The 13,917-nt window shown below is 51.4% G+C and overlaps 1 protein-coding gene across 11 annotated transcripts in view; it reads right to left on the reverse strand.

Moving 5' to 3' along the window:
• Nucleotides 1–13,917, reverse strand: part of CACNA1D (calcium voltage-gated channel subunit alpha1 D) — a 301,488-nt gene that overhangs the window by 53,598 nt on the left and 233,973 nt on the right. For all 11 annotated transcript variants that reach the window (XM_044253375.1, XM_044253372.1, XM_044253378.1 and 8 more), the window contains 9 exons: nucleotides 13,368–13,427; nucleotides 10,563–10,669; nucleotides 9,085–9,172; nucleotides 8,133–8,240; nucleotides 7,989–8,041; nucleotides 6,424–6,570; nucleotides 4,750–4,951; nucleotides 2,604–2,762; nucleotides 1,167–1,277 (listed from right to left, as the gene is read on the reverse strand). In XM_044253375.1, the coding sequence (XP_044109310.1) occupies nucleotides 1,167–1,277; nucleotides 2,604–2,762; nucleotides 4,750–4,951; nucleotides 6,424–6,570; nucleotides 7,989–8,041; nucleotides 8,133–8,240; nucleotides 9,085–9,172; nucleotides 10,563–10,669; nucleotides 13,368–13,427 (1,035 nt within the window). The remainder of the gene's footprint in view (nucleotides 1–1,166; nucleotides 1,278–2,603; nucleotides 2,763–4,749; nucleotides 4,952–6,423; nucleotides 6,571–7,988; nucleotides 8,042–8,132; nucleotides 8,241–9,084; nucleotides 9,173–10,562; nucleotides 10,670–13,367; nucleotides 13,428–13,917) is intronic.

The raw sequence follows: 13,917 nt of genomic DNA on the forward strand, positions 1-13,917 counted from the left end.
AATTCCAAGGAAATTCAGAGTATGCGAAACCATCCTCTCATAATCTGACTCAGTAAAACCAGCGTTTTAGGCCCCAAATGCCTTATAGACGAACCAACAACCGGGTCCCCAGATTCTGTCACTTACACAAACTGAGAGTTTGGGAGCTTTGCTAGCAAAGAAGCCAAGGGTCCAATGTCCCCCAGCTCAGCCCAGATTTGCTGCTCCGTCTACAGTTTTAGAACGAGGGGACATCGGGACTTGATGATGATGGTGGTGGCGGTCACAGTAACAGTACGGATGTGTCCGCAGCATATCACTGCGTGGTGGCACTCTTCTAAGCATGGCACAGATAGTGATTCCTCACCCCTCCCACCCGCCTTGTGAAACTGGGCTGGTAGTGTCCTCGCTTTACGGGGGAGGAAAACGCAGCACAGAGCCATGAAGGAGCCCACTCGCATCACCAAGTGGGGAGTATGGGTTTGGATCCAGAGCTGGATGCATTCTCCGGCACCGTTCTGCCAGCCCTGGGGAAGGATCTGCTCCCTCCCGAAAGCGACACGATATGCTGACTAGTCCAACAGTGTTTAACAATTTCATGTCTCGTTTTGTCTTAAACTCAAGTGACATTTCTCTAAGTCAAATAAACTCTCCCACCAGTAGAACTTTCCAATCGGTAGAACTTTCCAACAGTTCTTGGTAAGAACTCTCCAACCGGTAGAACTTTCCATAAAAGGTGAAACAGAAGCTGTAGACCAAGGACAAATAAAACCAAGGTCTTTCTCCTGGAAACCTAAGAGTCAAATCGAGGCTGAAGGCTTTCTGACGGGTTCTGTTAAAGCAGTTTCTCTACTGCTCTAGCAACGAGGCCAGTTTCCCTGAGACAGCATGATGAGCTCTTCTAGAGACAGAAAACCCGGCTTCAAGCCCATCTCCATTCTACAAATTCCCAATTCTGCCCCCCCACACCTCTTTTTCTCAGAACTCTTTTCATGAGGTTTTACTCTGTAGTTTTGTTTTCCCATATGTACTCAGATGCTCTAATCAGATTTGAACGTTCTCAGGTGATAACCTAGTTATTGGCCAGAACAGTTCAATGCCCCTCAGTAACACAAGATGCACAGGAAGCCTGTGCTTCTCTGGGGTGATTCGGCAACAGCCTTTGAGAAGTGGGTTCAGAGACTCACCTTAGGTTTAAATGCGATGACTTTCAAGACCATCTCGACGGTGAACACCCCTGTGAAGACCATGTTCAGGATGTCCATGGCGTCGTTGAACATCTTGGACTGCTCATAGTGCTGTGGGCGAAGGCAAAAGCATGGTTCTCAGGGGCCTGGCCCAGCCAGCCTCACGAAAGGAGGCTTCCCAGCCCCCTGCTGCCTGCAGGCATCCACCCTCTGCTTGGACATGGAGGCAACCTCCACTGGTTCCAATGGCACATGGTCAACTCACCACAAAGCACAGGGGGGCCTTGACGAATGAGGATGATTGGAAGATGAAGGGGAAAGACATCCAATTTCTCTGCTCAGGATGAAGGGATTCCCACCCTTCCTCCCAGCAGGGGTTCTGTTCAGGGCCTTGACCCACGCACAAGGCAGAACCCACCCAAACGCCTTTGACTAAAGACAGGATTTGGTTGGGGATAAATCTGATGCCATTTAGGTCCACTTTGTTCAACAGAAGGCAGTAACATCTTGACCTCATACTTTTTCCTGCTCATTCATAAAGACTTGATTTGAAAAACATGCCAGAGAATGTATCTCTGGTGGCTTTTAGATCCTTTTTCCAGACAGCACTGGGAGCTGGTTTGATTTGCTTAAGTTCTTAAAGTCAGTGCAGGAAGTGGATCTGGACCTTGGCCTTTGCTTCTGTCCTAGGGCAGTATTTACTTCACAGCAGAACTGCTGGAAATGCTCACTGTTAATATCAAATTGGCCAACTGAAAGGCGTCACATCTCTCGGCCCCAGGGTGCCGAGAGGTAGCTATAATACAGGCTAAACTCTACTCCACGAGCTGGAAGATTGTTCACCACCTTTTTAACCATTCTAAGAGCTCCCTGCAGACAGGGACATGGCTTATGTTTTGTTTTTCAACACTGGGTGTTCACTCTGGGTCGGACCCAGGGCCAAGTGCTTGGGGTGAGTCATCCAGCGCAAACCTGGCCTCAGACGAGGTACAGAGATTTCCCACTTTGTCAGGGAAGAAAGCAAGGCTCAGGGGACTTAAACTGCCTTGCCAAGATGGCCCAGCTGGTAAGGAGTAAAAGCAGGATTGCCACGCCTTCCTGCCCTACTCCACACAGACCCAGCTTTAGTCCTTAAATGCTCCCTGGCTTCAGGGGCCCACAGGAAGTGCTGATAGAATTGAATGCCAGACTCGGGCTCCATGGGAATGTCACCTATGGTCGTGCGGTACAGACAGTCTCTTAAAACAAAAGAGCCATCTTAAGTGCCTACCGTGAGAACCGTTAGCCAGAAGGGGGCTCTGGCCAGACTACAGCCCAGACTCATCAGAAAATCAAACCCACTCTCATGTGAGGGAGCGGCACTCGGCCCTCAGAACTGGGGGCAGGGGGCTGCGCAGAAGGCCCAGACGTGACCCCCGCGGCTGTCCCCATTTTTACCTGCATGGCCAAGCAGAGTGTGTTGAGCATGATGAGGACAAACATCATGTATTCGAAAGGCGAGGAGTTCACCACGTACCAGAACTTGTACTGGTAGGGGTTTTTGGGGATGTATCTCCGCAAGGGACGTGCCTTCAAGGCGTATTCGACACACTGACGCTGCAACAGGCAGAAAAGAGCAAGGAGGGGTCCTGAGCACATCCACGGGAGGAGGACACCGGTCTCGGCTGCTCGGCGAGGGCGGACGCACTCCCATTGCGAGGGACTGTGGACCGGGGAGAACCATGACAACACCCCCCGCGGACACCACCCTGCGTCACTGGCCGCAGGACCCTAGCTCGGCCACCTCCTCGGTTCCTCACAGCAACCTGGGGGGGTGGGTAAGAGGAGCACCTGGTGTGCCTCCATTTTCCTTATTAAAACAGACGTCCAGACTGGGAAGTGCCTTGCCTGAGGCCCTGCAGGCAGAAGCAGAGGAGTGAGGCCTGACTCCGGCCTCTTCCTGGCCTTTCCTCTACACCAGCATTGTATTGTGCCTGCAGTTCTGCCCAGGGCCACCTCGAGGAAAGGAAGCCAGCGAACAAGAGGCACAAAAACCCCTCCAGAGCCCAAGGGGCTGGGCTCACTCCCCAAGACTCGATCCACAAGACCAACGTCTTGGGAGCCAGACTGTAATAACCACATGTGTCTAATGGTGAACCAGATGTGTGTCTCCCTGAGACCTTCTGAGACTCAGGAGCTTGTGGTAGCCATGATGGCCAGAGCACTGTCCTTCCCACTCACTCTGGGGCTGAGGCTGTTCCGCCCTTTGCAGGCTGGCGGGAGCCTCCAGCCCCTTCGGCTCAGCCAACGGCCCTTGCTCCTAGACCCAGACCTACTCCCAGTCGCCTGCTTTGACCCTGGCTTCTGTCTTTAGACAGCCTCCCTCTGTCCAGGATCTAGCCCTGCTGTGACCTCGAATACTGAGTCCAGGAACCCCCAGTTCGAACCTGTTCTGGACCTCAAGAGGTCCAGCTCTGGCTCTGCTCTCTGGCTGGCCTGGGCCTTGTCCTGAGATTCTTCCAGGGGCTAGGAGGTAGGGGGAGGGGAGGCTGATGAAGAGCCGAGCCAGGCTTCCCGCCGACCATCACTGATGGGATCGGAAGGGGTGCCCTGACAAATCCAAGCAACACCTTCCTACGAACCCAGTTGGCCCTGTCCTCACTGCCCCAGTGGGTACAGCTATAGCCCAAGACACACGGCCGCTTCCCCACAGGAAGCCTGGGCTGGCAGATGATCCCCACCCCTCATGTCATCATCAAACAGAGAAAACAGAGGTGCTACCGAACCAGGGCCTGGGGGAGGTCCCAGAGAAGACTCTCCAACTTTTAGGGCTGGAAGGGACCTCTAATAGTAACTCTGGAGTGCCCTCAATCTAGAGAGAGGGAAGCAAGCCCAGAGACGAGAAGTTCTCCTGAGCCCCCTCACATCTTCATGCAATCAGAGCCAAAGGCCCTGCTGCTGTTTAGACTGGTTGGAACAAGACAGAAGATAACAAGACTGACCCCAGTACAATCTTGGGCCCAGGTTTAATGTTAGTAACTCTCCCTGCAGTGGGATAGGTTATTTCTTCCTGAGTCAATGGTTCTCAAGCAAGGGACATCTGGCAATGTCTGGAGAGGTCCTTCAGTTGTCAAAACCTGGGGTGGTGGGTTGCTACTGAAATCGAGGGGGTAGAGGGCAAGGGATTCTACTAAATATCCTATAAAACCACAACAGAGAACTATCTGGCCTAAAATGTCAGTAGTGCTGAGGTTGAGGAGGTCAGACACAATCCCCTGTAGGACTGTGGGAGGGGCACTAGGTACCTCCTGATTCTGAGCTATCACTAACGGGATACACCCGCAGAAGGTGGCCTAAGCGTTCTTCGATTTCTCATCTGCAGGGTTGGGTAGATTTTCACAATGACAGGGTCTCGTCTGTATCTGGAAAGCTGACTCTTCCCAGCAAGGACTCAAATCGGCTGAGAGGGTGCTGTGAACAGGATCTGAGCCCCAGGACAGAGAGCGGGCGCACACCCTTCTCTGGGCATGGAGGAAGCTGGCCAAAGACAAGCCGCTTCTCTCTTGCTCAAGGGACAGAAGCCCAAACAGTGTGTGACTTTAACCTGATTTTTGTCCAGCTCACAGTTCTTATACTCTTTCTCTCCCTGCTCCTGAAATGTGACGATGACGAAGCCCACAAAGATGTTCATCATGAAGAAAGCCACGATGATGATGTAGATGATGAAGAAGATGGAGATCTCCACGCGGTAGTTGTAGACGGGGCCGACATTCTCTCCATTCGAGTCGATGGCTTTATACAGCAACCTGGAGAACAGAAGGACCTGCTGAGCCCTGCCCCGCACTCAGCCCAAACGGCTAAACCGTGTGCCTCTTCTGACCCCCTCCGTGGGCCTTGCCTGTCCAACCCCTCCCCAGGAGCCCACCCCAGCCCCCGGATGCACACAGGTCTCTGAGGCATCCGGCCTCGGCTGGCATTAGGCCCAGCTGGCCAGGCACCCAGAGGAGGGAACACCTGAGATACACTTGGTGATTGATGTTCTGAGGGCTGAAAAATACAAGATTTCATGGCGATTCAATAGTACTCTTTTGTCCTGGCAGGACAGAGGAGGGACAGCATGTCTAAGACATTAGTGGAACTGAAAACTGTACGTATGTCAATGAAGAGAATAAGCAGCAACCTGGGATTTCCAAAGAACTAAGAGAGGAACCCCAAACTGAAATAGACCCAGAAATTAAATATATACCAAGCAGAACTCTCAAGGGGGGGATACTGTAACACCCCAAGTTAAATTCACCCCCACATGGATGTAGACTCAGCCCTGCCCAGCCACGCACCCCGAGGCACCCTGTGCCAGCCACCTTCCCATCCATCTGGAAAGGCAGATACTACAGTCATCCCTGTCATATGGAAGCTCAGAGAGGGATCTAAGTGACCAAAGTCACACACCTCAGGGGCAGAGTCAGGAGACGAGCCCAGCCGCTTTGAGCGCCAAGGCCCAGGTCCATGGTCTCCCCTCGGCTTCCACCCAGATTAACTAAGGCACACTCCTGAAAACCCGACGGCAGCCAGTGCCTCTGCCAGCAGGAAGGGGCTCCCTCCTGCGTCTCTTCTCCCAGACCCATTAATTCCCTCATGAACAAACCCCACCCAACTGTCCTTGCATTGCACAGGATTCTCCTGTCAGTAACTCCAACTCTCCCAAGCATCAGAGAGTTCCACCAGCCCCGAGAACCAGCCCGTCCACCTTCCGCCATTTCTCCAGACGTGGCAACCTGGCATCCGGACTCTGTGTACATAAGTACGTTCAGGTGGCAGGGGCCGGAGCGGACATGGGCATCAGAGCAGGGTAATAAAGGCGCAAGAGACTTTCTTTTCGATTTCTAGCTTTTCCCTTCTCGCTTGATTTTTTTTGTTGTTGTTTTTTCTTTTATGCTTTACTCATCAAAATCCTAGCCATTCTTCAGAACCCTATTCTGCTCATCTCTGATTCAACAGATCCTCCTGCCTGGTCTAACTGCTTGAGACTCTGACTAGGTTTGGACCTTGAAGGGAGGAGCATGTCTGGACAACTGCTTCTTCCACGGTGCCTGACACAGCACAGTGCACAGCGCCGGTACCAAACACACCTCTTATGAATGAGCGAGAGGGTCAGAAACAGCATGTTGGCAGCCATCCGTGGCTGGCACACGTTAGAACTCGGAATGAAGGATGGAATGAATGGATGGATGGATGGACAGATGGCTTGGGACACTCTCAGGAGGTTCTCTATACTCACGCAGGCCAGCCCTCGAACGTGGAGACCGTGAACAGCGCCATCATAGCAGAAAGGACATTGTCGAAGTTGAAATCACTATTTTGCCAGATCCTCTCACGGACCACAGGGTTATCAACATCCCCATCCTTGTAGAGGATGAAAAGCCCCCTAGAGAGGAAAAGTAGTGTGGGTCGTCCTGGCCTGACATACGATCAGTCACAGCTGCCCCCAGCCCACGTCCCGGCCCCACAGCTGAGTGCCATGTGACTTTGTCTTCCTCCTGCTGTGCATTTCTTCTACTCTAAGATTCCAGTAATCAGTGAGTACCTACTAGTTTAATGAGCGCCCCCAGAAAAACGAGGCGGCCAGCCGGCATATGCCTGATAACACACAAAACCTACCAAACGATAAACACCTCTCATATGCAAGGGCTCTGAGCGTACACTGAATGATCAGAAGCTCCAGGATGGAGCATTCTGGAAGCTCTGGGAAACAAGCCCAGGTGTCCTCTTAACTGCATTTTGGTTGTCCTCAAATTCCTTCACTTTGTACTAACAATAGTCCCAGTTTTCTTTCTACAAGAATTCTATGGCTTCTGGTACACAAGATCTGTCCTTGAGTTTCATTCCTGGAAAGAGACCCATGTCTTTAGGTCACCGATGGGGAAGCAGAGACTCAGCGAGACAAGAGAAGGGGTCTTCTGCCTGCTGCCATGCTGCTCAGCAGCAAGAGGTGTTCCCCCTGCCCCCGCCTGTGTGGATGGTGGCCCTGGGGGTGCACAAGCAGTCATGTGCAGCCGGCACACTCCGACTGCACCTTCTGGTGGACGGAAACCCCGAACACACGCAAGAAGTGTGAGCAGCCTTGCTCCCAGCAAGTGCACCCAGACCTCGGGGTGCCAGCCCCAAAGGATGGGGAAACATGGACTACCCCACGGTCTTACAGCTCTGGGCAGTGGTTTCGTGTCTGTCTTCATGTTCTTCTGGACATCCTGGGAGAAGAGACACGGGTGTTTCCCACCTAGTCCCTCCTCTGTCCACTCTTGTGAAGAAAGACATGCCCAAGATGTGGGAACTGGGAGCGAGGGGTGAAAGGGAGCTGGGAGAACCTGTCAGAAGGGGCGAGCCAGCTCCTGAACGCCAGGGAGTTGACCTTCGAGTTCTGGTTTGGGGAAGAATGGCCCATACAACTGGAGGGAGGGGCTCTGTGGGGGCATTTCTTAGTTGTTATTTTAGGTTTGGTGTGCACCCCCCCATTTAGAGACTCCATGGCAAACATCAAAAGCCATTTATCCACCCTTTTGGGGTTTGGGGTTTGAAGGTTTGGAACTAGACTGAAGTCACACTTGTACCACAGTGTGATTGTGCGAAATGCCACTGAATTGGACTGTTTAAAATGATTACTTTTATGATATGTGAAGGTCACCTTAATAACCACCTCCCGCCACACCCAACTCTCCCGCCCTGAGCTGAGCACACAAGCCTCTCTTGCAGTCCATGATGAAAATTTCTGAAATGTTAGCACAAAGGGATCCTTGAAACTTTCTGTTCTTCCTCATTGCCCACTCTGGCGTTCAGGACACCCACCTGCACTCTTCGGGGTTACTTTTGGCTTCATCTGTACAGCGATAGAACTTCCCCTGCATATACAAGAGACAGGCAGTGAGACGCAGGCTCCCCGCCGAGCAATCAGCTGAGCTTCCTGCCAGAAGGCACGTACATTCCCCCTACCTTGAACAACTGGACCCCGATGCAGGCGAACATGAACTGGAGAAGGGTGGTGACGATCATGATGTTGCCGATGGTCCGGATGGCCACGAAGACGCACTGGACCACATGCTGGGGAGAGAGGGGCCGGGGGAAGGTGGAGGAGGATTACCCGCTCTGTGCTTTCAGCCTCGGGCTAATGTCACATTGGCCAAGATTTTCCAGGTTCATGTGCATTTTTATATGATTTTCCAACCCTGGGTTCTCTTGCACTTGTTTTTCAGGTCGGTATCTGTGAGGAGTTACCCCTGAGGCATCGTGGCCACCCAGGAGAAGAACCCCTGAGACCAGCCCCCTCCCTGGTCTTCTCCAAAGGGGTTCAGTCTGGGGGTGCCTGGGTGGCTCCGTTGTTAAGCGTCTGCCTTTGGCTCAGGTCATGATCCCAGGGTCCTTGGATCGAGCTCTGCATCAGGCTCCCTGCTCAGCGAGAAGCCTGCTTCTCCCTCTCCCACTCCCCTTGCTTGTGTTCCCTCTCTCACTGTGTCTCTCTCTACCAAATAAGTAAAATATTTTAAAAAAATAAACAAAGTGATTCAGTCTGAAGAAACGCTATGGGGTATAGCACTACCAGGCACACAGGTCCACAAGGACCCGAGCCCCCCATAAACAGACTCCAGAAAATGCAAAACCTCGGACCTTTTATACGACCTGCATGAGAATAGATTCAAAGACCAAAGTAAACCCAAGAAAACATTACTAACAATTTTTAAAAGTGATCAACAGCAATCATATTAAGGAAAATAAATATACAAAGATAAAGAAAGTCACTTGTAAAATACTTTCAGCACTTGCTGGAGGCAGTGTTGCTAGTCAGAGATGTCCTTTCTAGACGTACAACCAGGTAAAAACCCATCAAGCCTCAGTCCAGCTCTGGCCCCAACCAAAGTAGCCCAGCCCAGAGGGCAGAAACCCAGACCTTAAGTCCTTTTGCTCTGTTGATCGCCCTGAGTGGCCGCAGGACCCTTAAAACCCTCAGAATCTTCACAACGGAGATGGCGCTGGATCTGAGGAAAGAGCACAGAACAAAGGCCATGTTTTACAGTCAGATGAGATGCTCTGAAGTTATTTCAGGTGGTTTTCACTGCAGGACCACTGCCCGTGTGGAGCTGAGCTCACCTCTCGCCGTGACATACACACTCACATGCATGCACAGGTCTTTCTCTGTCCTGTCCACACTCCAAAGCACTTCCTGAGCCAAGCCCAGGGGCGCTCCCAGAGGCCCTGACTCAGGGACCCAGCTAATGCAGCAGAGGCACAAGTTAGGAAATCGCTTTGTTCTTTTCACTCCATGTAAACACGAGGTAGTACTTGGCTTTTAGGCTGCAATTTTGGTTGGTGGGGTTTGCTTTCTAAGTTGGGAGACCTGCTCCATGTGGGGCTTCTCCAGCCTCTGAGGAGTTCACTGTCGGGAGGAGAGATGCAGTCATCACCTGCTTGGGGAATGGACAATGGAGGGGAAGTGGGACGTGCTGCTAGGAGGGTACATCCTGGGGGAGCCTGGGAGGTGGCACCCTGGGGGGAGGGGCAGGTTAGCTAGACTAAGGGGGAAGGGGCTCCAGGCAGAGGGAGCAGAGCTAGGAAGCCCCAGGCCAGAAAATGCAGATGACTGGGCCCCGCAGGTGGCCAGAACACGTGTTCAGGAGGCAGCAGCAAGGGCTGCAGGGGGAGAGGGCAGGCACACCTGGGAATTTAGGGAGCTGCAAAGATGCTGTGAGAATGTCCCCTCCACCTGCAACTCTGGGCTCTTTCCCTCTGGGCAGCAGTGGGAGGTGAGGACTAACACTTCTGAGGGGGATACAGCCTCATGGAACTCAGAGGTTGTAGGTGAACACATGTTCTCATATGGGGTACTGAGGCCAGCACGTGGCTACCCCTGGAGCCTCTGCCCAGGACCCCTCGGGTAGAGCAGGCAGGCAGCCTGCCACTGGGGCATCCCTAGGGCCCTAACTTATAGCCTCTGCCCCCTCCTAGCTGAAAATTGTAGAAGCCAAGAGGAAGGGGTCTTGGAGATCGAGGGAAACCTTCAGGAGCCAAGCTAAAAGGGTCCCCAGAGGCCCCCTCCCCACCCTGAGAATCTAGGACCCAAGAATCGAGGTCCTCGATGAACCCGAGCTAGAACCCGGCTTCCTTCTCTCCCAGTCAAGACTTCACTGTTGAAAGCCAGGATCACAGAGAGTAATAAGCCCCGCCTGGCAGGGGGCGTGGAGAGGAGAAACAGGAGAAAGGATGAACTGTCCAAACGCTTTCCAGCATGCACACAGATCACAGTTTCCCGGATAACTGAAGGTAATTGTTAAAGTGATGCCTAGCCTTTATGAATCATGTTAAAATTCCTCACATTAACTGCCCCAGAGTCTTGTGCCCCCACTCCCGCACCCACCCCAGACTACTTACTGGATCCCGAATGACACCAGGGACACCCCGACAACTAGCATATCCAGCAGATTGAAATAGTTCCTGCAGAAAGCCCCTTTGTGGAGGAAAGCTCCAAAAGTCGCCATCTATAAACAGAACCATGAGTGATTTATAGATATATATATATATATATTTTTTTTTTTTCTCTCAGAAGAAAAGAAACCTGGGCTCTTTACAAAACCTTGAGGAAAATGGGACTTTGGTAACAAGCATGCACTAGGAAGCCAGAAATGTCAACCAACAGGGCTGAGCAACAGAGTATTTGTTCAAAAATGGGAAAGGGGCAGCCGATTTCAGATGGGTTTCAAAAGAAGACCAGCCTGACTCCGTGGCAGGGATGACAAGCTGCGTGTGGGAGTCCAACGTGGGCAGGTCCAAAGAGCCTCCCAGAAGGGTGTGCGTGGCCTCGCTCATTAGGACATCATCGCTGCCCAGATAACTCGGCCGCCCCACAACGTGCTGGCTCTGGCCCCTGAGACCCCAGGACAGCCTCTGTCACCCCAGCATGCCTTCCTAGTGGGGCTAGCAGAAGCACAGGAGCCCGGAGCCCCCCAGACTCTCTGTTCAGAGACTTCCACGGTTTTACGGAGAGGCCCCTGCCTGCTGCCAGTGGGTGGTCCCCAGTGAGACACCCAGTTTAGACGGCACCGCCAGGTCCAAGGACTCCAGCACATGCAAGGGGTGGCCTGGAAGCCAGCACAGGCCTCTTCCCTGGCCAGTCAGTCGCCCTGCCCTGGAGTCCCAAGCCACATGCACCTAGAGCCCGCACGACGGAGGCTCCAGACAGGGGCCTACCCATAACGCAAAAGGACTTTAGTGAGGAAATTCCCAGAGTAAAAACAGCAAAAGTACACCGAGTTCACGGCGAATTTAAATAAATAAATAAATAAATAAATAAATAAATGGCGGAGAAGGCTCAGGTGAGTCTGGGATAGAGGGCCAGAGTCGGGAAAAATATTACACTGAACCATATGAAATTGCCAGCACACTGCCGTTCTTAAGTGACAAAAATGCCAATTTCATACGATTCAACAGAATTGTCACAGAGCCTCCCCAGCCTTCCCACGGCCGGCAGGAACTGCCGCTTCCGATGCGAGCTGCTTCTTGGCGAGTCTGTGTTCTCTGAATCCTCCTGGGTTGAAGCTTGTTTTCCACCCTCTAACATGTCCTTAAAATGAAGATTAACTTGGAAGACTGAAGTCACGGAGGCAAATATCCAGAGATTTAAAAGCAGGAGTTGTTTTAAATTTCTTTTAAATAATTCTGTATCTCATTTGCCCCCAAGCCCAAGAATAACTATATCCATCTAATCACACAAAAAATGTGGGAAGTAAAATAAAACCTCAAAGAACCCCGCTAACAGACTAAGGGGAACATGTCCCCCATTCGGTTTGATGAGAAGGCAAATGCCAAAAAAAGAAAGAAAGAAAGAAAGAAAAAAAAGGGCAGCTGGGGATCAAGTAGAGGCAGGGTGAGTGTCCTTGACCCATGAGCCCCGGGTATGTATGTGTCCGGGTTCCTCACTGTGGTGATGGCATTAGACTTACTAAACTGGCCAGGTTCTCACTGAGGAGAGACCTCTCAACCACAGTCTCTGGTTTAAAGGCAGAAAAGTGAATGTGAATTTTTAGGTTTTTTTTTTTAAACAAAGGTTCAAACAGAGGTTGGTTGGTTTTGTGCTGTTGTTTTCATTAAACACCACCATCAAAATCAAGGAACTCGAAGTACCCCATTCCCTGGCAAAGTTCAGCGAGGTTTCACTTTATAAATGGTTTTGTAAAGAGCCCAAGTTCCACAGGAGTCTAACACAAAATACATTTTTTTTTCCCCCACGATGCACACATAAAAACTCAAAATGGTTTAAAGACAATTGTGGTGAAAATCTCCCCGCTTATCTCCCCACTCTGAGACGACTGCTCTGACAGTTGTCACAGGTCACGCTGTCCTGGTATGGCAGGGACCCACACCGCTTAGCAAGTGGGGGGGTTCTCGGCTGTCTGTTGCGGGTCTCCAGACCTCGGGGGCCTTCACACTCAGTCCACAAACCACATGCGGCAATGGCAACTCTGAGCTCATGCATGGGCGGTACATTTAGGGTACCCCGTCCAAAGGGCGCTCCTTTTCTTCGCATAAATGTAAGCCCATCCATTAAAACAGATATAAAATGTCTTAACACAAAAAGACCCGGGTTATCTTGCAAATACCATTGCAAGAAAATAGTGTGTTACTATTTCAGGCCACTGAAAACAATTCAGTCCAAGAAACGAAGAGAGATACATTCCCTTCGTAGGATAAATGCTTCTCCTCTGACTCTGAGGTCAGGAAAGGTGGAAGAAGGTTCACACAGACTGATGTATCTGTCATCAGACGACAAGTTTCAGAGGATATATTTAAAAAGCAGCAAAATAATTTCCAGTCACTATGATGAAGCCAAAATAGGTCCTACATGCATTGAAAGGTTAAAAAGAAACAGCAAAAACAAGTTGAATGGTTACAGGGGGGTAAAATTCTTTAGTTAAAAAAAAAAAAGTGTAGCTTGATCACAGAAGGCAAAAAATAAAAATAGTCAAAAGCACTTCACGCTTCTCTGCCGCGTGTCCCACAGGAGCGGGCCCCTGAGACACGTGGCTGTGGAACCTGTTACCTTCAGAACGATCTCAAAGGCAAAAGTGCCAGTGAAGACATAATCTGCGTAACCTAGCATCTGGAAGGTAAAAAAAGAATTGCAACTATTATTGCTACGGCTGCTTTGGGGCAGGTGAGGATCAAGGAAAGAGCCATTACCTTTAACAGGATTTCAACGGTAAAGATGGCTGTAAACGCATAGTCAAAGTAACCCAGTATCTGCAAGGTACAACATGGGGGGCATGAGACACAGGCATCCAGACAAGTGGGGACAGCCGCGCGCCCCTGGGGCAGAACCCCCACGTGCAGGCAGACCCCCATCCCCCATGACAGGTCCGCTGCTGAGGTGGTGGGGGAGGACAGGGGCAGCCCCTCCTGGCCGGTTATGGGTCAGCTCTGTGACCAGAGAAGAGCATGAGGGGACACTCACCTCCTCTAACCACGCATGCAGACTCGCTCCCCTGTCTCGGGTCATGGACAGACAGAGGCCCATTTCTAGAAGTGTTTTATTAACACAACCTTTGCTCATCAGGGTATGGCCCTGGCCGACTGGCGACACCAGGTAACCTCGAGTGTTATACGTGATGTAGGATTTTTCATTGCCTTTTTGGCTGAATAAAACAGGTTGTCATCTAGCTAAGCTTTGGGTTGGTGGAGAAATGTAAACAAAGGTGCAAGTGGCATCCAGGGGGGCCAGAAGCTTCCATGT

The sequence above is a fragment of the Neovison vison genome, chromosome 6 (genome assembly GCF_020171115.1).
Source record: "Neovison vison isolate M4711 chromosome 6, ASM_NN_V1, whole genome shotgun sequence".
In the NCBI taxonomy this organism is placed as follows: Eukaryota; Metazoa; Chordata; class Mammalia; order Carnivora; family Mustelidae; genus Neogale; species Neogale vison.